Below are 24618 nucleotides of genomic sequence, written 5' to 3' on the forward strand. Positions count from 1 at the left end.
TTGTTTCTGGGCCACAGTTAGTTAGTGGCCATTAATGGGGACAGAATGAATGCTTGTTGGTTGTCATGCCCACACACAATGCAGCACAGTGGTCGCACCTTGAATGGCCCTCCGTCTAACCTCCTGACTAAACTTAGCTTCCCCACCCCCTCTCCACCTCATCCCTGCCTATCCCCAGCAGCACTTCACTGTCTCCCTTCCCCTCCTCACCCCAGCCTCCACCTTCCCCACTCAGTCGCCACTCCCATCAAGCACTGGTGCTGCTGCTCACAGTGTGGCTTCAGTTGCTGGAGCCTGCAGTCAGAAGTGTGAGAATTGTGATTGTGTGTGTGTGTGTGTGTGTGGGCGGGGGGGGGGGGGGGGGGGGCTATTTTTTGTTGTGGCTATCTGTGACTCAGCATCTCTACTATATGGTGAGCAACCAACATAATACATTTGTTGCATTAAAACAAATCAGAAACACGAAACACAACAAGTCTGTGTTACAAAGCATGTGGTTTCTTGTGGAGTGTCTACAAAGATAAGATAATCAAATTTTTCATGCCTTAGAGTATATGTAATTTAGAAGTAAAGGAGACAACTCATTGAATAGCTGCAGTGTTGAGTCATTGACATGTACACAAAAAAATGAAAACTTGCTAGCTTTTGCACAGTTCCTATAACAAGCTAAAGAACTGGCACACTTGAGTTGTGTGTGTGTGTGTGTGTGTGTGTGTGTGTGTGTGTGTGTGTGTGTGTGTGTGTGTTCTCTACCTCATTAAAGAATCTGTCCAAAAGCTAGCAAGTTTTCATTCTTTGTCAATGACTCAATGCTTCTACTATTCCGTGAGTGGTCTTCATGAGTCATTGACATGTACACAAAAAAATGAAAACTTGCTAGCTTTTGCACAGTTCCTTTAACAAACTAAAGAACTGGCACACTTGAGTTGTGTGTGTGTGTGTGTGTGTGTGTGTGTGTGTGTGTGTGTTCTCTACCTCATTAAAGAATCTGTCCAAAAGCTAGCAAGTTTTCATTCTTTGTCAATGACTCAATGCTTCTACTATTCCGTGAGTGGTCTTTATTCACCAGAACTTTCTGTACCATATTTACAACTTACAATACTGAGGATGGAGGTAAAAATGAATGTTACCTGTATGTACAGTGTAACTGTTCAGTCTGTTATGCAACAGGTGTTAAAAAGGTAATCATAGTCTGCATATAGATATATGGCTATGCATCAATAACTTGAAGTCATCGTGATGGTGATTACAATTTTTGGATGAGTGCCCTGACAGCACTGTTACCACTTGTATTTGCTAAAATATTTTGAGCTATGATTAACTATTAAAAAACAATCATAAAATCAGATACAATCGTCCATAACTGCTCAAAGTCACAATGTAATACTAACTCACAATGAAATATGCAAAACTAAAAACTCTGCACAAATATTGCTTTAAAGTAACACAAGGAAAACTAAAAAATAATATAACAGAAAATTGTATCTCGCTTACCACTGATGAAGGATGAGTACCCTACCTCAAAACAAATTTATAGAAATTGAAAATTTCAGGGCATGTACAATTAATTTTTTTCCCATTTAACACTATTACATAAGGATTATTCAACAACAACAGGGTGCTCTTTAATTCCTCAATTCAGGATACATTTCATATACTAAGATACAAAAACATCAATGCTTGGTCTTCTAGATATATGAGCACCCATCACAGACAATGTACATTCAACCAATAATGTGAAAATCCCATCTACTACTCTTAAAAATGGTTTTTGATACACATTAGCAATGATAAAAATTCCTGTCTTCTAACAAAAGCTTTAAATTTTTGACATTGTTCTAAGGCTTAATGTACCACTCCTCATAAGAGATGTCATTACCATTCCTAAATTCCTTTCTTCTGTTCTGTACACACAGTCTGTCTACATTGATGTGTTTTCCCTGAATTAGGATGGAAGAACATGTTCTGAACATTGCAGAGAGGCGGTGCAGCTAATGAATAATTTTGTTGCCATTTTTTTCTTTCCTTGCAATAATTTCCAAGACACAGGTGAAATTAACACTAATTAAGCTATGTAGCAAAGTATTGGTGCATTTGACTACTAAAGTCCAGCAGACAACCCAAATTGAATTTCACCTCTTTCCAGTTATTCCATCACTACTTTTGCAAACAGTGCCACAAACATTACCAGCCCTGTCATGCGACCACATGATGAATGAGAGTCATTTACTAACTGCCTGCAAAACAGTATGTCCTTTCTTTAGATACAATTTTAGAATGGTGGTCACTATATCTCAATATTCTTGCTCCGTGTCCTTTGATATCACTGGAGACTTCTACAGAAACAATGACAGCCAGAGCACACGGCCTGTCTCACAATCACATGACTTTTTAATAATAATAATAATAATCCAAATTTACTTTTCTCAGAAGAACTGTATTGTCCGAAGAATAACCATTCTATGAAATTAAGTAGACTCTCATCTATATACAGGGTATTTACACTCACAGAGAACCAGGAAATCTGGGAGACACGCAGGAATTTATTATTATTTTAGTTTTCAGCTAAATTTATATAATTTTGGCTGGTAATAACTGATACTCTAACAAATAATTTGGCTTTAGCCTATTACTACAGAATAATACTGCAGCTATAAAATCAAAACAAGAAAATAACATCAAAATAAATCTTTAGTTGCAAAGAAAAAAGGCTGTAGGAAAAAGATTGTGCAATACTTTGTAACATCAAACTGCTTACATTTTTAACACACCGCAGGAAAACATTGCAAATGGTGGTTTGAGAAGTGTTACTTTCAAAGCAAATCTTCTTTTATGCAAGATGAATTATGTTACATGTGAGAATGTGCAGTGAATTTCTTAAATGATGGAGCATTTGACTCTTTCAAAACCTAACACTTTGTGGACTAGCCACTTAGAAAATTTTCTGGCCCAGAAGACAAACCATTTGTGCAATCATTTAAAATTGTACTGGCACATTTGTGTTTGATATATCCAGGGTGTATATGACCCAGGAAAAACCCGGGAATTTTTTCACCCGGGAGAAAACCGGGAAAAATCTGGGAATTTTTTAGAATTCCAGGAATTTTTCATTGTTTTAGTTTTCAGTTAAATTTTTGTAATTTTGACTGGTAAGAACTGTTACTGTAACAGTATATTACTGTATCCCGCTACTGCAGAATAATAGCTTTAAAACACGAACGAGAGAAAAAAAACTAAAATAAAACTTAAATTGCAAAGGAAATGCACCATATAAAATAACAGAGTGCTCGTACAAGCGTCTACAAATAGCGAAATGTGTCAAAGGCTTTCGGAAGATTATGCAATGCTTCATAACAACAAACTGCCTTTGATGAGGCTGACGTCACAACTGTTTACATTAGACTCACTTAATATCAGTTACAAGCAAGCTCATGCACACGCGCAGTTGAGTCGCGTATGGGTAGTACCTTCTCCCGCTTCTGGCTACAGAAATGTGGCTGTTGGATGTGTAAGCAGCAGTAGCAGTAACCAGCCACATGGTACCTGGAAAAATTTTCCTGGCACACCCAAGCTGCCAGATTCACGCGTGTGCAGCAGGCCCGGATCTAGTGGGGAGTGAGGGGAAAGCGGGGTATCTGAAGCGGGCGGCAATTTCAGGGGGACGGGGCAAATTCATATTCTTGAGAAAAAAAACCTTGTTGCATAAAGCACCTAGCATCCAGTGCACGTCGGTCTATCTATTATTCATATGATTTTGAAACGCATCCCTGCTAGTTTTTGAACACATTCTAAGTTGATTTCTGAATAAATTATAAGTTGATGTTTGAATGCGTGCTACTGTACGTGATGTCTCTGTCAGGGGAATCCTCATCACATCTAGAAATAAACTCTCCTGCAGATAAAACAGGGCGGGGCTACAGAGCGGAATAAAGCCGAACCGGTGAATGCCAAGTGCTGCTTGTTTATGTGGTTGATTTGGTTTGCGAATGTTCAGCGTTGTTATAATTACTGGCAAAACCCATAGATTCAGACTACCAGAGTGGAAATAAACAACTAACAGGTAAGAAAGATCACGTATTATCTTCTCGGTTTATCCAAGGAAATGAAATTTTGACAGAAATTTTTTGGCCATATCGCTACATGAGACAGCACTGTGCCCTTAGGATCCTGACAAAGCTCTCGATCAGAAAAAAACAGTAAAATTTTTTTATGATCAGTGAAAGGTTAGCTTTTACTGATGAAAAGTATCATGTTGTAGTCATATTTCACATAGCAAGACTACAAATTATCACGCCATTTTTCCCATATTGAAGTTCACTGCCAGGCCACTCAGAATGCAACTATGGTCTCTGCTTCCTTATTATAACACGGGCATCGCACTTCTTATATTTTGGTATTCAGCGTTCAGAAACTACCATGCTGTATTTGATGAATTCATATTTATTCTTTTGTAATACCAAATTGTGTAGCATACGTGTTGCTGCACATTAAGGATCTTTCCAAAATGTGTTGCTTTTTGCTGGGAGTGCTGTGAACTTCTACAGCAGTTTATAAAACCTTTACCATTCAAAGGATTTCTACATTTTACAGCTCTGAAGGATAGTACATTGTCACTTAATACAGAAAAAAATGTAATTTCATATGGGATATAGTGTATTTTTATGGAGAAAATTATTTTTAACAGAGAAATCTGGGATTTTTTTTCCCTGTCTGCATATACACCCTGATATACAGTTTAATTATTGGGGAAAAACACTCTAGATCCAGCATATTTTATTGATATTTTTTGGAACACTTGTACTCATCAGATGATAAAAGTAAGGCAGCACAATTCATTACAATGAGTATCAACTAAAAGCAGTGTCTTCATCTATCTGAAAATAGGTGATTTTTTGTTTTTACTGATACATTATTTAGTTGACAACTTTTTTATGTGAGCCATGAATATGCATAATGTGAAACAATTGATACAGATCATGTTCTTCCTATGTGGTCATGTGGGAAACAATAAATTGTACAAATAACTGAAACATTACAACAATGAGGATCTTATGAGCAGATAAAAATAGCAGTGCATGCTCCTCAGTGAAAGTGATCACTTTAGGATTGGATTCATTTTGTGACCAACAGAATATATTACATGGACAGACTGATTCTGCAGAATGCTCACTCTTATTAGCACTTTCATCTTAGTTGGAAGACAATTCACTAATTTTCCACTTTGCACCTGTACCAGTGCTGTATGTATGGCTCAAAAGTTGGGGTAATGTTGTCCTTCCTTCCTTCCTTCCTTCCTTCCTTCCTTCATCTTACAAATTAAAATCATAAAAATTCTTTCTATGACTTTTAATACTAAAGATACATTCTAAGTTGACACTTAGTAAGGTGGCTGATGGAAGTGCCTGAGTCAACTGGAGTCTAACAACAATGACTGATTTCTTGTCACTGTCAACTTAGATGTCAGATCAATCGGTCTTTGGCATGCCTAACATATATTAATAAATAAGGTGATTTCAACATCGATTACACACAACATGCAAGTGATAATCCATGCATCACTTTAGTTTTTGTAGATGGAAACAGGCTAAATACAGTATTGTCTTCTAGCTGGATTGGTAATGTCAGGAAAGCAGGCCATACAAATTGACATCATTTGATTTCTACTGATTTAGATGGACAGCTTAAATCTGGGTGGCCTCCTGGTGATTTGAATCCTGCCTTTTGAATCCAAAATCAGTGCCTTAACCATAATGCCACCTTGCTCGATATTTCCTGAACAAGATGTAGGAAAGCAAAACTTAGGCATTTGGCAAAAAGCGGTAAACAAAACAAGCGATTAGGAAAGTCCTGAAACTGAAGATACACACAAAACCGTAAAAACTGGAACATCTCTTCCACAATAACAAAGCAGTTAATGAAAGTTTAGGTAACCCTACCTGCCATAAATGATTGACAGCCATAGAGCAAGCTCGCTCTCAGATGATTCAACAGCTCTTTCTACTGGCAATCTATCCCTTCCTGAGAAATAGTTGTTTGGGTGTCTGCAAAAGTGTGTAAGAGTACCACACCTTACTCTCCTATACTCTGTACAGTGTCGGGTATTTCATGCACTGGTGGGGTCAGCTGAGTGTGCAGTTAGACGGGCAGAAAGTAGACCACCAAATATATCAATGTTCTACATAAGGAATAGTTGTGTTGATTTGGATCAGCGCACCAACATAATTCTGAGTAAAGTGGGATTAACTGAAGTGAAGTATTCAAGGTTAAATAACAAGTACACCATTTTGTTACACTGATTTCTGTTTATTTTGAACTAATTTTTAGCTGTACCTGAGAACCAGTGTACCTTCCAGATGTTAGTCAATTGTTTCCTGAAGATGGACTAATTAGCCGAAAACTAATTTGAAATAAACAAAAATCCTTACCCAAAAATCAGTGTCCCTTCAAGATACTATTAAGTTTCCAGAATGAGATTTTCACTCTGTTTTACTAATAAGTTGTTTCCTGAAGATGGGATAATAAGCTGAAAACTAGTTCGAAATAAACAAAAATCAACAGAACAAAAACAGTGGATTTGTTATGTAACCTTAAATATGGAATTGTTTTACCAAGAAGTAACAGAAGAATCCATAAATACAGTGAAGTAAATATATGTGGCAAGATGAGAAGCAATTGGTTACTGCCAAATGAGTTAATAATGTAAATATTTTTGGCAATCAGAACATTGAAGGCAGGAGCAGCATTAATAAAGTAGTCAGTATGGATGCAATAACAACAATTTTACGTGCATGTGAAATATTACACCATAAAAATCAGCTAATGACAAAATCTTTCACTTGAAAATACCTAAATCACCTAATAACCATAAATAACAGTTAATAGTACTATAACAATGAAAATAATCAGTTCTTGACAATATAAAGTAATTGGATAGATGAAAAATCTGCTCACCAAGTGGCGGCAGGAGAATACACATATAAAGAAAAGGTTTTACATATACAAGCTTCCAGAGACAGTGGCTCCTTCTTCTGGCAGAAGGTTTGAGTGTGAATGATGAGGGTTGGAAGAAAAGAGCTGAAGTGATATAGGAAAAGGGGCAGAGTTCAGAAGTCACCCATCCAAGTGAGGGGGAGACTTAGCAGATGGTAAACCTCTCCAGTTCTTTTCTTTCACCCCCTCTTCTTTCCCATTCAATCCTTCTGCCAGAGGAAAGAGCCACTGGTTCCGAAGGTCTGCATAAGTAAAACGCGCGTGTGTGTGTGTGTGTGTGTGTGTGTGTGTGTGTGTGTGTGTGTGTGTTCTCCTGTCGCTAAAGTATTAGGTCATGGTTTTAGTATATCGTCATTAAATTTCCATTTCCAGCACAAACTGGACCTATTAAGTCTGATTGTCTACAAAATTATAATCAAAGATAAAAAAAAGGGGGTAGGCTTAAAAATGTTTGGTGCTAGCTGATGGACTGCACTCTCCAATACTTCACAGATTATCGTTTGTATGGATGGGTTCACAGCTGCTGTGAATTTCTTGAGAGAAATCTTTTTTCCTATACAGGCAAATGTATTTTTAAGTGTTGGGTTGCAAAACAGTGACAAAACTCACTTAGTGGTCAAAATTTTTCCTTTTTAAATATGGATTTCACATCTGAGACAGTTGTGCCCACAACTACTACGGTTGCGTGAAACCACTGATAGGGTCACCATCATATGCTGTGATGTGTGAAATACACCATGATATATGCATTACTTTTTTTTGGTAAAGTGTTTATTTCAAAACAAAACAGCCTACACAGGAAAGTGACTTCCCTCAAGACTTCCCATATGATACTTGGTATGTCAGGAAACTTCACATGCTGAGTCAGATGTAAACTCTGCAAACCTGTCATCTGATTTCATTGTGCAATTATGGTCATGCTATGGAGCTGTTACTCTTGACTCTCCTCATATTGGTCTACAATGTTACAATGTATACTGATTTTGTACCAGAACCATAGCCAAAGCCCTGTAATGACACTGAGCGTCATGCGTACAATTTTGCTGAGACAGATATGTGACTCACCCCAGTCATTGCATGCTACAAATTTGTGTCCAAATGATATCCTTTCTACTGTAACAAAAACAATGACACATGACCAATGTTCTATTATGGTTCTTAAATTCAAATGGCTCTGAGCACTATGAGACTCAACATCTTTGGTCATAAGTCCCCTAGAACTTAGAACTACTTAAACCTAACTAACCTAAGGACATCACACACACCCATGCCCGAGGCAGGATTCTAACCTGCGACCGTAGCAGCCCCGTGGTTCCGGGCTGCAGCACCAGAACCGCACGGCCACCGCGAGCGGCTATGGTTCTTATTTTTACACGATTCCGTGGGAAGACATTCCATTGCATATACATTTAAGGCTTGGCTAATATAACTCTCTGACTATGTGTCTTAAATCCTGATTTCTGACACACAGAAATCGTGTTGGTCCCACTGTGCCAAGTCCCAAGTGACTGGAAAAATGTGCAGCTGATTCCTGTATGTAAGGTGGGTAAAAGAATGGACCTGCAAGATTACAGACCAATATCCTTAACAGTGGTTTGCTGCAAAATTCTTGAGCATATTTTAAGTTCAAATTTAACAAATTTTGTTGGGACAGGAAAGCTTCTGCCCAGGAATCACCAGTGATTTTAAAAGCATAGCTAAAGCAAACCACAGCTTGCTCTTTTTTTGCCTGATATCCTCAAAACACAGCTCGCTCTTTTCTTGCATGATATCCTGTGAACCATAGATGAAGGGTAGCAGACGGACTCCATATTCTTAAATTTCTGGAAGCCATAAGATACAGTGCCCCAGTGCAGACCGCTAATGAAGGTGCAAGCATATGGAACAGGTTCCCAAATATGCAAGTGGCTCACATAATTCTTAAGAGTGCCCATCAGCGACAAGGGTATTGTCAGGAGTGGTTTAGAGGAGTGCGATACAACAGCTCTTGTTCCCTGTATACAGGATGTCTCTTCTAAGAGTTGGTAGGCACATTTTCTCTGGTGTTTCAGCAGATATTTGCAATTATGTTTTTGCATTGTGTAGCTGGAGTCAGCCCAATCAGATAGTGCTCATCATGTCTTCCTTGTGAGGTACAGTGTGGATGGAAACTTGTCAGTTTGTTTCTCAACAAAATGATTTTTGAAGTGGAACTTTACAAGCCTACTCACTAGAGTGGTCCTGGATTAGTCTAGTGCGGTACTTGTTTTATCAATATGTATTAAGAAGGATAGTAAAACCTGAAGAATAATCCGTACTTAAGCAGCTAAAACAATGCCCTGACTGCTACTGCCAAGCATGCTGTGCTACTGAGTTGCTGCTGTTTATTTTTCATTGTTTACTGTCCCTTTAAATACATACTGATGAAATAAATATTTCACTATATTAATTTGGGATTGCCATATTGAATAGGCACATCAAATTCTCATTTAAAATAATTCTGTTTTTAATGGGAAACAAACTGAGTTTTTTGTTGACAATCGACTCACATGAAAAACATGATGAGCACTATTTGTTTGGGCTGACTACAGCTGCACCATGCAAAAACAAAATTGCATATATCTGCCAAAACAACAAAGAAATGCACCTGATGACTCTTAGGAGAGACACCCAGTACATACAAGGATGTCTGGAAAGTAAGCACTGTTTCACTCTACTGCCACTGCAGCACTAGTGCCGCAGTTCCACACATTCACACTTACTCTCTGGTTCATTGTCTTTCCACTGATTCCATTGCAGCTACACTGAGTTGTGTATTCTCTTGTTAGTGATTGTTCAAAATGTTTTAAGACAGTATCTGAGCCCATTGGCTGTGAGCTGTGTTGTGCAATATGATTTTAGAATGCAACAAATGTTAAGCCAGCTGAAGTTCACCATCAATGTGTCGAGATTTATGGTGAAATGTAATGAGTGATGGAATAGTGAGCATATTGGTGAGATGGACGAACCAATGTTCATGACGAAGCACAAAGTGGGTGGCCTTCTGTTGTCAATAATTGTTTCTCTAAGAAAGTGGATGAGAAACTATGTGAAAACAGACAGTTCACAATAAGAATGCTTTGTGATGAGTTTCCACTAATTTCAAAAACTATGACCGTCACAAATCTCTTAATTTTTCTGAAAATTGTGTTCCCTTTGGGTTCCAAAAATGCTTATGGATGTCCACAAAACGAAGTGACTTGGCAGTGCTTTGATATTTCTTACCCAATACAGAGATGAGGGAGATGAAGTCCTAAACAGAATTGTGATCAGTGATAAAATTTTGATTTATCCTTTCACTCCACAATCAAACCCACAGTTGATGGAGTGGAGGCAATCTGCTTGTTGAGTTTCTTCCCGGAGGTTAAACTGTCAACTTGGTATGTTACTGTGAAACACTGCGAAAATTTCACATCCCCATTCTGCCGGTGTCACTCACAACCTTATTTAATTGGGAGAAATTATGTCATCCACCAAGCAGCTCTGATCCCACATCTTCTGACTCGAAGCTTAATTTTGGATGAAGGCCTTTGACAGTGATGATGATTCAAAAAATGGTATTCAGCAGTGGTCGTCTTCACTGGTGGCATCTTTCTATGAATACAGCATATAAAATGTCTGAACAATTGTGGCAACTATATAGAAAAATATGTTACTGCATTGCCTGTTTTATTCTGAATTATGATGCACAGTTCAATAATACAAGAATTGCAATATCGTATTTATCTGCCACCACTGGGCAAGCAACTTTCAAGTCAAGTCTCTCACCTGTACGGGAATATACATAATGGATGTATGACGACAGGTTGTATACACATGGTTGACAATGTGTGGAAATTTGAGTCTGGCTGTGAGTCACACATGGACAGACTAATGGTAAGACAACTGCTCACTATAAGTTGGAAATTCGGGTTCAAGTCCTGGTCCAGCACAAATTTTTATTGGCGTCATTCCATTCTACAGCTGATGGTTGTCCATATTCGCAACTTTGAATACATTTAATGTATGTAGAAAAATCGTCAAAGAAATTCTCTTTCTTGTAAAAATAAATTTTGGTTAAAAAAATGTGGTCATTTAGTTTTTTTCCCAAAACTGTACTTACTTTCTGGACATGCCTTATAAATGAAGAGAGACAAAATATGAGAGTGTTTGATGCTGCTGCCTCAGTGTACAGAGAAGTGTTGTTGAGTAACTGTAGGAGGACTTAAACAAAATATCTATTTGGTATGATGAATGATGGCTTGCCCTAAATGTAGAAAAAAGTAAGATAATGTGAATGAGTAAAAACAGCAATTCTATAATACTAAAAGACAGTGTTAGTGGTGTGCTGTTTGACAATGTTTTGCTTATATATCTAGGTGTAATGTTGTGATACGAAATGGAATGAATATGTAACATCAGTAGTAGGCAAGGTGAACGGTCAATTTCCCTTTATTGAGAGAACTCTATGAAAATGTAGCTCAGCTATAAAGGAAATTGCATACAGAACACATATGACCCACTCTTGAGTACTACTCAAGTGTTAAGGATCCCCACAAGGTTGGATTAAAGGAAGACACAGAAGTAATTCTGAGGAGAGCTGTTATATTTGTTACCTGTAGATTCGATCAACACATATTACATCTGCTTTTTGAATTCGAATGGAAATCCCTGGAGGGAAGACAACATTCTTTTTGTGAAACACTATTGAGAAAATTTAGAGAACCAGCCTTTTCAGCTGATTGCATGGCAATTCCACTGCTGCCAAGATACATTTTGTGTAAGAACCACAAAGAAAAGATAAGAGAAAATTAGGGTTTATTTGGAGGCTTGTAGTCACTTTCACTTTGTTCCATTTACAAGTGGAACAGGAAAGGGAAGGACTAATAGTGGTTTAAGGAAGCCTCCACCATACACCATATGGTGGCCTGCAGAATATCTATGCTGAAGCAGATGTGATACAAATGTGAGGATAAAAGAAATAATGGTGCCCTCATTCATTCACAACCTGACTTACTTTGGTTAGGCCAAAGATACAATCAGGGTGAGATATACCTCCAAAGTTGCCCATAAAAGAATATTAATAACCAACCATTTCTTTGCCTAAGTGTTTACTTTGATACTGAGAGGATTTTTTTTTTTTATTTTATTTATTTATTTTACAGAGGATTCTATAATCCTCGCAATCTAGATAGTTAGTCCTGTGAGAAGCTCACCATCTACGATGTAAAATACTAGTAGGAAATAAGACTCTTTGGCAGCCAGTTTAGCCTCCTGTTAGGAGAATATCTTTGGCTTGCACAGTTCATTCTGAACAACTGTACTGTCGACATGCATTTCTTTGTACATCCGTGTTTAGTTATGAAGTGTGTATTCATTGCATTTACTAGCATTCTTCTTCCTGTGAGCATTCCCAGCCAGGATTCCCACAGCAGTGACACCAAAAGGGAGAGCAGCCACTACTTGAACATAATACATGCACTTTGTCGAATTGTATTTGCTTTGACAATGGAGACATCCCATGATAACAATTTTTAAGAGCAACTTAGACAAATTGGTGGCTCATGTAATGTCTTCTACCACCTAGATATGTTATGTATGAAACATGAAAGTGACATTCTAAAGCGTTGTACCTTCAACTACAACAGCGGTGAATGCTTGCGTGAACAATTTATAACAACTTTTGACCTCCTTGCGAGTTCAACGATGAGTTCAATCTTTCTTCACACCAACAAGACAGTATTTTGCCAACTTATTCAGGTCTACACAGCGTCACCTCTTGCAAACTTAACAGTCCATCCACAAATTGGGTACAGGCCAGCCAAATCTGTTTGTAACCTCATACGGGGATCTGTAACCACAGACAGCACCCAGCCGGGTGTGCCACAAGAAAAAATTCTCATGTTTCAATCCACGTTGTGCAAGGTACCAGGAAGCTTGTCTACGGTCGCCCTCAGGCTACACTTCCCAGAACATCAATGACAAAATTTCTGTGGAACATTTGTAAAACTGAGGTTTCATCCTGAACTACTGCCTTTCAACTAGAACACCCTGCAATGAGGTTTACAATCATCAACTTCATACTACAGAACTACAGCACCCTTGATGACACTTCTAAGTTCGTGTAACATAGGGGAACATGTCCAAGTCGTCAGTGACATCATACAAGCAACCTCCGGCCAAGGCAAATTGCCACTGTGAAGGCAGCACTGGTCCACCAACTGGTCAACGTACTACAACAACAGTGGTGATAGTAATTCGCAAAGAGAGATTAGGCAACAGGACACCATCACAGCTTTGATAACATCTCCATACATCAATCAACTTGACCGTCGTGCCAGAAAACATGCTATGGACACAATGGTTCTTCAAACTATTGCCTCAGACTTGACTGGCAGTGATCGTGCATGAGAGTGAAATGATGGAACACAACATAGTCCTGGCTGATAGACTTTTTTCTGTCCTGCAGCAATGACAATAGAGGGATGTGACAGACAATAGCCGATGCAACCTGAGCAATTACGTACACTCATGAGATTGATGTAACTAGCCTCCACCATGAGAGCAGCGACCCTGAGCCATCCACAATAGCCACGCCCATGGCTGACAGTAACATTCCTCACACAGGCAAGCCGATAGGACAATATTTGTGTTGGTTTCACAATTGCTTTTGCGATGGGGCATGCAACTTCAACAAGTAGAGCAATCACACAACACTGTTCTTGATCACACTGCACTCAGGTAAATCACCTACAGCTAAAACATGGGCCAAGCTAGTTTTGCACCATTTCTAAGTGACATAGTAGATTGCATGTGTTACATAACTAAAAAAAGTCTATACTGCCGGATCGACACAAGAACAGAAGTGAGGACCATCTCCAGAGAAACCACCACCAGCAGAGTTTGCGACATCTGCCATCTATCTTCATGTAGCAAATTATACTCTCATCAAACTTTGTGCAATTGTCATGTGCACCAAGGCTGTCAGTTCGCATGAGAAATTTCCATGGCACTTTCTGGTCACTGATGTTTGATACTAGATCTTGAGTGCAGATTTTCTCCATTAATTTCATTTCTCCCCAAATCCAACACGAGGTATCTCAGGCAAAGCAGCAGCAGAGAGAGAGTGGATATACACATCACTAACAGTCCACCACCACATCCACAGGCAGTTCAGGAGGAGTCTATTCTAACAGCATCTTCCTCAATCTCGACACATGACATCCATCTGCAACTAATTAATGACCCTCAGACTTTAGAACTGGAAATACAAAAAGTGATGAAGCATTATGAAGGAAGGGAAAAGCAAGAGCTCAAAGGCTTCACAGTGAGAATCTCGAACTGAACACAAAAATACTTTTGGTAGGTAGCAGCACTTAAGGCAGGAACAGCATCAATACCCAGAATGAATAAGACGGTATCTGCCCTGACACCAGCAGATGACATGCAGACTTCACATGAATGAGACAGTACCTGTACTGACACCACCAAATGACACACATAGTTAGGACACTGCACCAGTCATCTCCAATACAGGTCAGTACAATGAATTTTTCCAACAGTATGCGCACATCTCCTACCTGTACTCCCCAGACGACAAATGTGGCATTTAAGTGGAGAGGTATTGGACACGACACAAAGTCCACAACCAACGTGCATGGGCTGGCACCAGACAGACTATGAACAGCTAAAACTGTTATCAACAAATTACTGAAATCTGGCATAGTAGGGAGTCAGATATCCTACCCACACACTTGGTTTCCAAAAAAGACGGAACATACAAGTTATGTGGTGATCATCGGATCCTTAACAATTGTGCAGTACCTGATAGTTACGCGACACCGAACATTCAAGATTTCACTTGCAACTTGGCAGGTGCTTCTGTGTTTAGTGTTCTAGACTATAGAATGTTTACCTGCAAATTTCCATGGCTACTAAGGATATATCCAAAAGAATGATAACACAGTTCAGCCTCTCTCTTCAAATTTCCTTTTTACTGCGCATGGCAAATGTCAACTTTGACAACCGGAGTCACGTATCTGGACACTGTTAGTCAAAATGGGGTTCAACCTATGACTCAATGTATGGAACTCTGTTAGCTTCAATGAGCCAAGAATTATCATGATCTGTGGTGATTTCTCTGCATGGTTAACTTCTATAGGCATCACTTGCCACATTTACGGCACACATACAGGCACTGTTGACAGCCTTGTTGGCTGGCAGAAACACATGTGGCAAGCAGGCTCTCGCTCGCTTGGACCCTTGCATGCAACAAGCATTCGCTCGAATTAAGCTTAGCTTTGTACATGGTACAACGTTAACCCATCAAATGCAAATCTCCTTTTCAATTACCTTTTATGTGAGTGACACTGCACTCAGAGCTGTGCTACAACAGTCAGTCGCAGGCAAGCAACAACCATTACACTGTTTCTTACAAAAGCTAACTAATCCTAAAGGTAAGTGATCAGCTTATAATAGAGAACTGCTTGCTATATATGAGGCAGTGCAGCACTTCCAAGGATGACTATGAAGGTAGGCACCCACTATTTGCACAGACCACTGACATCGGCCAGATTCTATACTTATCCAGCAGAAGACTGTTCTTCTTGTCATTTCCGTCACCTTGATTATGTTGCACAATTTACCACTAACATTCAGCATTTCAAGGCTGCCAATGACATGGCTGATTACATATCTCAAGTAAGTGCACTATCAGGTGACATCGACAATGACAAACTCAAGCAACACCCAACAACAGAATACGCAAATCTGCAGTCTACTACAAGATATTATGATGTGTCTGAAGCTTGAGCAACACACTACCCCTGGTTCCTCCACGTAAGTCTGGAGTGACATGTCACAAAACCGCCTCTGCTTGCTAGTTCCACTCACTATGAGAAAGTCTACTTTCAATAGCTTGCACGGTCTGTCAGATCCAAGAGTATGCCACACTACTAAACTTGTTACAGACTGATTTGTTGGACTGGAAGTTAAGCAAGACTGCAAACTGTGGACCCAACCCTGCATGCTTGCCAATGCTACAAGGCTAGTCAACAAGGGCAACATGAAATACTCAAAGGTCAGTTGTAATCCACAGCATGGCTGGTCATGCGCAACTATACAAAGATGACATTAGCAACTGCAACCTTCAGTGACCTCCTCCTGTCAATGCTTTGGTGGTGCAGGTTTGTAAAACATCAGAAAACAAGACTCTCTGGCAATGCAGCATGTTTAGCCTCTTAAGGGATAATGTCTTTGACTTGCACAGTTCAATGGGAAAAATTGTACTGTGCACTCACATTTGTATGTCTGTGTTTAGTAATGAAATGTGTGTTAATTGCAGTTATTGGCATTCCGCTTCTTGCTGCAAGCATTGCCAGCTGGAATTCCCACAGGCCTGAGTCAAAATCCTTCTCCCTGTCACACACCATCTTGTCTAACAATGGTCTGAAGAATACACTGTTTCTGGAATGTATAAGCTGAGTTATTGTTTTACCACAATTATGAAGGTTGGCACAAAACCAATAAAAGGTATTTTTCTGCTTATATAATTGATCTTTGTTTAACTATTACTCATACATGTCTTCTGTTTGAGTTTATGAAGCTATCCATTAAATTCCAATGGCTTCTCACTATAAGAAAAATATTGTAGGGGTATAAGCCTCTGAGTCTTCATACATTAAATGGCACGACTGCAAAAAACAACTCTGGGGCTTAAATGTACCACTATTAATAATGTTATATGTTTTACCTTAAAATTTTTCTTCTTTGGTCCAACCAGATGACAAAGGAAATAATTTAGCATTGCAGCAATTCTATCAACCATTGTAGGATGTGTGAAAATTGAAGTGATTTCTGATGTTAAAAACTCCAGAGTATGTATTGTTTCACGACCTAAGATGTTATCAAACCTGTAATACAACAATTCATGAAAGTCATTACAGAATTCAGTACAAAAGCTTTTACACATAACTGTTAGTTTGCACCTGGAAACTGTCCATCCAGAGAGAATATTTATTAGAACACTTCAACCCATGTGCAGCCTTTGTAATTTACACACCATGTACTCTTCAAAAGCTGTAGAAAAAACTGCAAATAGCATGGTTTCAGATACCAAAGGACATATGTCAGTTCTTGAGCAATTCCAGCTCATCCAAAGTTTTCATAACGTTGGAAGGCGGTCAAGTTTCCCACCATTTTGCGCAACACCTCAATTAACCCTTAACACACGAGCTGACTTCTCTGTAATGTATTCTACAAGACAAGGTCTCTGAGATACCTGTGTTTAAACCAATATTTAAGGTACAAATCATTTGAAATTTTGAATTTAAGTTACATAACATTTAGTTTTACAATTACTTAAGTGTTGTTTGAACACTACTTGTTGATTTTATTGTGATAAATTAATCCTGGAATATCACACAATTTTATTTTTAATAGCACACACAAGTGAACTGTCAGCCAACTGAATTTTACATTATGAAGAAATATATAGTATCTCTGTAGCAAGTATCTTTTCACATAAAACTCAATTCTAGGGTTTAAACGTGCACATAAAAGCTACCCTCAATAGGTACAAAAAGAAAGTCTGAGAAAGTGATATTCAATGCAGGGATCCACAATCTTCTTTATCACCACAGAGAACACATTTAATTTTAACTAGCACTTTAAGTATTTTATTCGAGAAACTGAGAAGTGGCAAGATCATAATCTTTTCTGGCTCTTTCTTGATCTATATCACCAACATATTTGTTCATCCACTGACAAACAATACCATTAAACTTAGGAACATTAAAACTAACGCATTTATGCCAGCATATTCTGTATTAAACTGAAGAAAACAGGTATATAGTTCACAAGGTGCGGTTTAGGAGACCACACTATATGTCAATAACACATGTCAACAACAAACAAAGAAGACAATAATGCAGCTGACAACAAAACATCATAGAATTGGTTATTTAAGGAGAGTAGGGGAGGATATTGAAGAATTTCACCAGAACTGGCCTTGGAGAGAGAGTATGAAAACATTCATACCATATCTCTTTAGTAAAGGATTAATTGCCAAGAGCAAATAAGATTTATTTTAGTTCCTAACTATTAGCTGTGAGTTATGCCACACCATGGTAATGGCAGTCCTCCAGACCATGTTGTTGTTGTTGTTGTGGTCTTCAGTCCTGAGACTGGTTTGATGCAGCTCTCCATGCTACTCTATCCTGTGCAAGTTTCTTCATCTCCCAGTACCTACTGCAACCTACATCCTTCTGAATCGGCTTAGTGTATTCATCTCTTGGTCTCCCTCTACAATTTTTACCCTCCACACTGCCCTCCAATACTAAATTGGTGATCCCTTGATGCCTCAGAACATGTCCTACCAAATGATCCCTTCTTCTAGTCAAGATGTGCCACAAGTTTCTCATCTCCTCAATCCTATTCAATACCTCCTCATTAGTTATGTGATCTACCCATCTAATCTTCAGCATTCTTCTGTAGCACCACATTTCGAAAGCTTCTATTCTCTTCTTGTCCATACTAGTTATCGTCCATGTTTCACTTCCATACATGGCTACACTCCATACAAATACTTTCAGAAACGACTTCCTGACACTTAAATCTATACTCGATGTTAACAAATTTCTCTTCTTCAGAAACACTTTCCTTGCCATTGCCAGTCGACATTTTGTATCCTCTCGACTTCGACCATCATCAGTTATTTTGCTCCCCAAATAGCAAAACTCATTTGCTACTTTAAGTGTCTCATTTCCTAATCTAATTCCCTCAGCGTCACCCGACTTACTTCGACTACATTCCATTATCCTTGTTTTGCTTTTGTTGATGTTCATCTTATATCCTCCTTTCAAGACACTATCCATTCCATTCAACTGCTCTTCCAAGTCCTTTCCTGTCTCTGACAGAATTCTAATGTCATTGGTGAACCTTAAAGTTTTTATTTCTTCTCCATGGATTTTAATACCTACTCCAAATTTTTCTTTTGTTTCCTTCACTGCTTGCTCAATATACAGATTGAACAACATCGTGGATAGGCTACAACCCTATCTCCCTTCCTTCCCAACCACTGCTTCCCTTTCATGTCCCTCGACTCTTATAACTGCCATCTGGTTTCTGTACAATCTGGTTTCTGTACAAATTGTAAATAGCCTTTCGCTCCCTGTATTTTACCCTTGCCACCTTTAGAATTTGAAAGAGAGTATTCCAGTCAACATTGGCAAAAGCTTTCTCTAAGTTTACAAATGCTAGAAATGTAGGTTTGCCTTTCCTTAATCTAGCTTCTAAGATAAGTTGTAGAGTCAGTATTGCCTCACGTGTTCCAATATTTCTACGGAATCCAAACTAATCTTCCCTGAGGTCGGCTTCTACTAGTTTTTCCATTCGTCTGTAAAGAATTCGTGTTAGTATTTTGCAGCTGTGACTTATTAAACTGATAGTTCGATAATTTTCGCATCTGTCAACACCTGCTTTCTTTGGGATTGGAATTATTATATTCTTCTTGAAGTCTGAGGGTATTTCGCATGTCTCATACATCTTGCTCACCAGATGGTAGAGTTTTCTCAGGACTGGCTCTCCCAAGGCCGTCCGTAGTTCTAATGGAATGTTGTCTACTCCTGAGGCCTTGTTTCGACTCAGGTCTTTCAGTGGTCTGTTAAACTCTTCACGATGTATCGTATCTCCCATTTCATCTTCATCTACATCCTCATCCATTTCCGTAATATTGTCTTGAAGTACATCACCCTGGTATAGACCCTCTATATACTCCTTCCACCTTTCTGCTTTCCCTTTTTTGCTTAGAACTGGATTTCCATCTGAGCTCTTGATATTCATACAAATTGTACCATTTTCTCCAAAAGTCTGTTTAATTTTCCTGTAAGCAGTATCCATCTTACCCCTAGTGAGATAAGCCCCTACATCCTTACATCTGTCCTCTAGCCATCCCTGCTTAGCCATTATGCAGTTTCTGTCGATCTCATTTTTGAGACGTTTGTATTCCTTTTTACCTGCTTCATTTACTGCGTTTTATATTTTCTCTCCTTTCATCGATTAAATTCAATATTTCATCTGTTACCCAAGGATTTCTACTAGCCTTCGTCTTTTTACCTACTAGATTCCCTGCTGCCTTCACTACTTCATCTCTCAAAGCTACCCATTCTTCTTCTACTGTATTTCTTTCCCCCATTCCTGTCAATTGTTCCTTATGCTCTCCCTGAAACTCAATACAACCTCTGGTTTAGTCAGTTTATCCAGGTCCCATCTCTTTAAATTCCCTCCTTTTTGCAGTTTCTTCATTTTTAATCTACAGTTCGTAACCAATAGATTGTGGCCATTGTGCACATGTGCCCCTGGAAATGTCTTACAATTTAAAACATGGTTCCTCTGTCTTACCATTGTATATTCTATCTGAAACCTGTCAGTATCTCCAGGCTTCTTCCATGTATACAACGTTCTTTTATGAGTCTTGAACCAAGTGTTAGCTATGATTAAGTTGTGCTCTGTGCAGAATTCTATCAGGTGGCTTCCTCTTTCATTTCTTAGCCCCAATCCATATTCACCTACTATTTCCTTCTCTCCCTCTTCCTACTACCGAATTCCAGTCACACATGACTATTAAATTTTCGCCTCCCTTCACTATCTGAATAATTTCTTTTATTTCATAATATATTTCTTCAATTTCTTCATCTGCAGAGCTAGTTGACATATAAACTTGTACTACTGTAGTAGGTGTGGGCTTCGTGTCTAACTCGGCCACAATAATTCGTTCACTATGCTGTTTGTAGTAGCTTATCCGCACTCCTATTTTTCTATTCATTATTAAACAGATTCCTGCATTACCCCTATTTGACTTTGTATTTATAATCCTGTAGTCACCTGACCAAAAGTCTTGTTCCTCCTGCCACAGAACTTCACTAATTCCCACTATATCTAACTTTAACCTATCCATTTCCCTTTTTAGATTTTCTAATGCACCTGCCTGATTAAGGGATCTGACATTCCATGCTCCGAACTGTAGAACACCACCTTTCTTTCTCCTGATGACGACGTTCTCCTGAGTAGTCCCCACCCGGAGATCCAAATAGGGGACTATTTTACCTCCAGAGTATTTTACCCAAGAGGATGCCATCATCAGTTAACCATACAGTAAAGCTGCATGCCCTCGGTAAAAATTACGGCTGTAGTTTCCCCTTCCTTTCAGCCGTTTGCAGTACCAGCACAGCAAGTCCGTTTTGGTTAGTGTTACAAGGCCAGATCAGTCAATAATCCAGACTGTTGCCCCTGCAACTACTGAAAAGGCTGCTGCCCCTCTTCAGGAACCACACATTTGTCTGGCCTCTCAACAGATACCCCTCCGTTGTGATTGTACCTACGGTACGGCTATCTGTATTGCTGAGGCACGTAAGCCTCCCCACCAACGGCAAATTCAATGGTTCTTTGGGGGGGGAGGGGGGGGGGGGGACCATATTGTTGTCATATTTCAGGAATGTTTAATTTCATTTGAAATTTGACTAAATTATTCATTAAAGTCTAATTCTCAGTGATATTTTGTGGTAGTAGTGTCTTTTTTCAAATGAAGAAACAATACAACAGTTGCTTGATCAACAATCTTTTATTATATACACAAGCAGTTTTGGAACACTTATTTAAGTTCTATCATCTGGTGTAAACAGTAATAATGAAAATATTGTGTTACACGAAAATTGGACTGTATCTTCAAGTCTGATAGGTCACATAAGGAACTATGAGGCTAAAATTTCTACAGTAAATTAAGAGAGAACAGTACATTACTTACAAATAAAATCACTTAACCATCTGAGGTCATCCTCACCCCAGTTTTGACATGGAACCTAAGGTTCCGTGTCTAAATGATGAAAGAGACCCAGAAAAATCTGAAAAAATGGATATCATGAGCGGATACCACAAGTTGCCAGAATATTGATAATGTGGAGGAAAAAAAAAAAAAGAAAAGAAAACATACGGAGGGGGGATAGGAATCACATATTGCATGGAATTACTTATATAAACACTATAAAAAACGTGCTGCATGAGCGGGTAGACAAACAGGAAACTGTTGTTTGGTCTTCAATCCAGATACTGGTTTGATGCAGCTCTCCATGCTACTCTATCCTGTGCAAGCTTCTTCATCTCCCAGTACCTACATCCTTCTGAATCTGTTTACTGTATTCATCTCTTGGTCTCCGTCTGCAATTTTTACCCTCCACACTGCCCTCCAATACTAAATTGGTGATCCCTTGATGGCTCAGAACATGTCCTACCAACCGATCCCTTCTTCTAGTCAAGTTGTGCCACAAACTTCTCTTCTCCCCAGTCCTATTCAATACCTCCTCATTACTTATGTGATCTACCCATCTAATCTTCAGCATTCTTCTGAAACTGAAACTAAATCACAGGCCTTCTCAAAATAGGCAAAGCTGTAAGCCACACTCTCTAATTTCACTGATAGCTTGCAAATAACAAATTGTGCTATATCCAGTCCAAACACTAACTCATTTCTTTCCTTGATTAAAACACACATGTTGTTGTGCAGCTGTTAATAGCAGAGAACATTTTATACTTAACAGACAGGAGGCCTGCTCTTTCTTATGTCTTGTCCATCTTCTGACTTGTGAACTAAATTAATTATGGCATTCCTGATTTGCCGAATAGTATTCCTATGCAGCACAAGCACTCCGTCTTGTGGCCACGAGTTGCCTATCAGGACAATCCGACCGCCATGTCATCCTCAGTGGAGGATGCAGCTAGGAGGGGCGTGGGGTCAGCACACAGCTCTCCCAGTCGTTATGATGGTATTCTTGACCGAAGCCGCTACTATTTGGTCGAGCAGCTCCTCCATTGGCATCAAGAGGCTGAGTGCGCCCCGAAAAATGGCAACAGCGCATGGCGGCCTGGATGGTCACCCATCCAAGTGCCTACCGTGACCGACAGCACTTAACTTCGGTGATCTCACAGGAACCAGTGTATCCACTGCGGCAGGGTCATTGCCCATTCCTATGCAGACCTTCTGCAAATAATACTTGGAAGTTGTTCCTTTATTACTATTCCTCCATATTTAACTGCTTCTGTTGGACACCTTCTCCAAGCATCTTTTTGCTTCGTGCCACGAACAGCTTTTCATTAATCTGACTTTGTCTCTGGAATGTTGCTGTTCTAATTATTAACTACTAGTGACTTAGCCCAGTTTCACTCAGGTAGCACTGAGTATGTATTACATGGCGACTTCTCTGACATAGAGGTAATAATTATGCAATGTCCAGTAACGTTAATGTGACCACTTGTCAATTGCCTAAATAACCATCTTCTCCAGTGTGGATAGCTCCAAGAGTGCAGAAAGAGAGTCAAAGAGGTACTGGAAGGCAACCATAAGGATGTGGTGACATATAGAAACTGACTCTGAAGACCAATATGTCTGTACAACTACAACATGACGTATCTGCTGAATGTTTCACAAAACAATTGCTGGATACTGGGAATGGGGAAATTGGCAACTGATGAATCCACACAATGCATCACATTGCCAACAAACTTCTGTAAAATCACAACAAACAAAAAGTGATTACCAAAGTTTTCCCAAATGTCACACAGAATTACATAAATAATCAGTGCTCAGAGCATGTACTGTATTGTCAGCCAAAAATAATAATGACAATGCCATAAATTCAGTATTCAAAACAAAAGACTAGGTCAAGTAACAACATTTCAATCCATCAATAATGTAATGAATCAAGATAAAGTTGTAAATTATTCAACAGGATTCTTGAATTCACTTGATTTGTCAGGCACGCTGCTACACGTTTAAATACTGAAAATGGACAAGTCCATTATTCTTCTTCAAAACATACATCCACTATGCCTTTGTGATGTAAGCCTACCAGGCTTTCAGTGAAAAGGACTTGAAAGATATCACTGAAGGTAAAATCTGAAATGGAAAATTTACAAGAGAAGATTTAGTTCTGCCACACATCCCAATGATTCTGACAGATATGCCATTTGAATTCAAATGTTTGCAGTTTTCGGGACAATTTGAATTTCCAATGACCATGAACAAAGCACATGGAAAATCACTACAAGAGTGTGAGCTAAATTTGGTTTCTCACATAGACACCTGTAATTGGTCTGCTTATATGTTGGAAAGCCTTCCAATTTATTTATGTACACACTAAATGGTGAAATAAGAAACATTTTGTATCCAGAAGCACTTCAATAAATAGAATTTAAACACAAACACTTTCTTCTAGTGGCACTGCAACAAATATGAGGTACTTGCTAGTGAACAAATAAGTCTTTTTCATAATCAAATCTGAAACCATTTCTCTCAGATACATCAAACTCTCATTTTCACGTGAAAGCTCTGCTGCAGCACAACTAATGAACAAAGTTTTCAACCACAGTACTGCAGCTGCTAATGTGACATGGCAGTGTTTGATTTCATGGGTTAGTCGATAACAGTAAAATTATGTTAAAGACAGATCCTCCAATTCTAAACAACAGAACTGAGAAGCCAAGTGGGGGAAAAAGTGCCCAGATCAAAGCTATGTTAGTGAAAAACAATTGCCAGAAAATAATGGCAACTTACTGGTTTGTTGCCATTCGGCTGTGCCAATC

General features: G+C 38.9%; 1 protein-coding gene across 1 annotated transcript in view; it reads right to left on the minus strand.

Annotated features, from left to right (window-relative positions):
* The window catches only part of LOC126350006 (ubiquitin conjugation factor E4 A), a 74058-nt gene that overhangs the window by 17378 nt on the left and 32062 nt on the right, over positions 1–24618 (minus strand). The window contains exon 7 of the mRNA XM_050002478.1: positions 16739–16898. Within this exon, the coding sequence (XP_049858435.1) occupies positions 16739–16898 (160 nt within the window). The remainder of the gene's footprint in view (positions 1–16738; positions 16899–24618) is intronic.

Source organism: Schistocerca gregaria, chromosome 1, assembly GCF_023897955.1.
Source record: "Schistocerca gregaria isolate iqSchGreg1 chromosome 1, iqSchGreg1.2, whole genome shotgun sequence".
In the NCBI taxonomy this organism is placed as follows: Eukaryota; Metazoa; Arthropoda; class Insecta; order Orthoptera; family Acrididae; genus Schistocerca; species Schistocerca gregaria.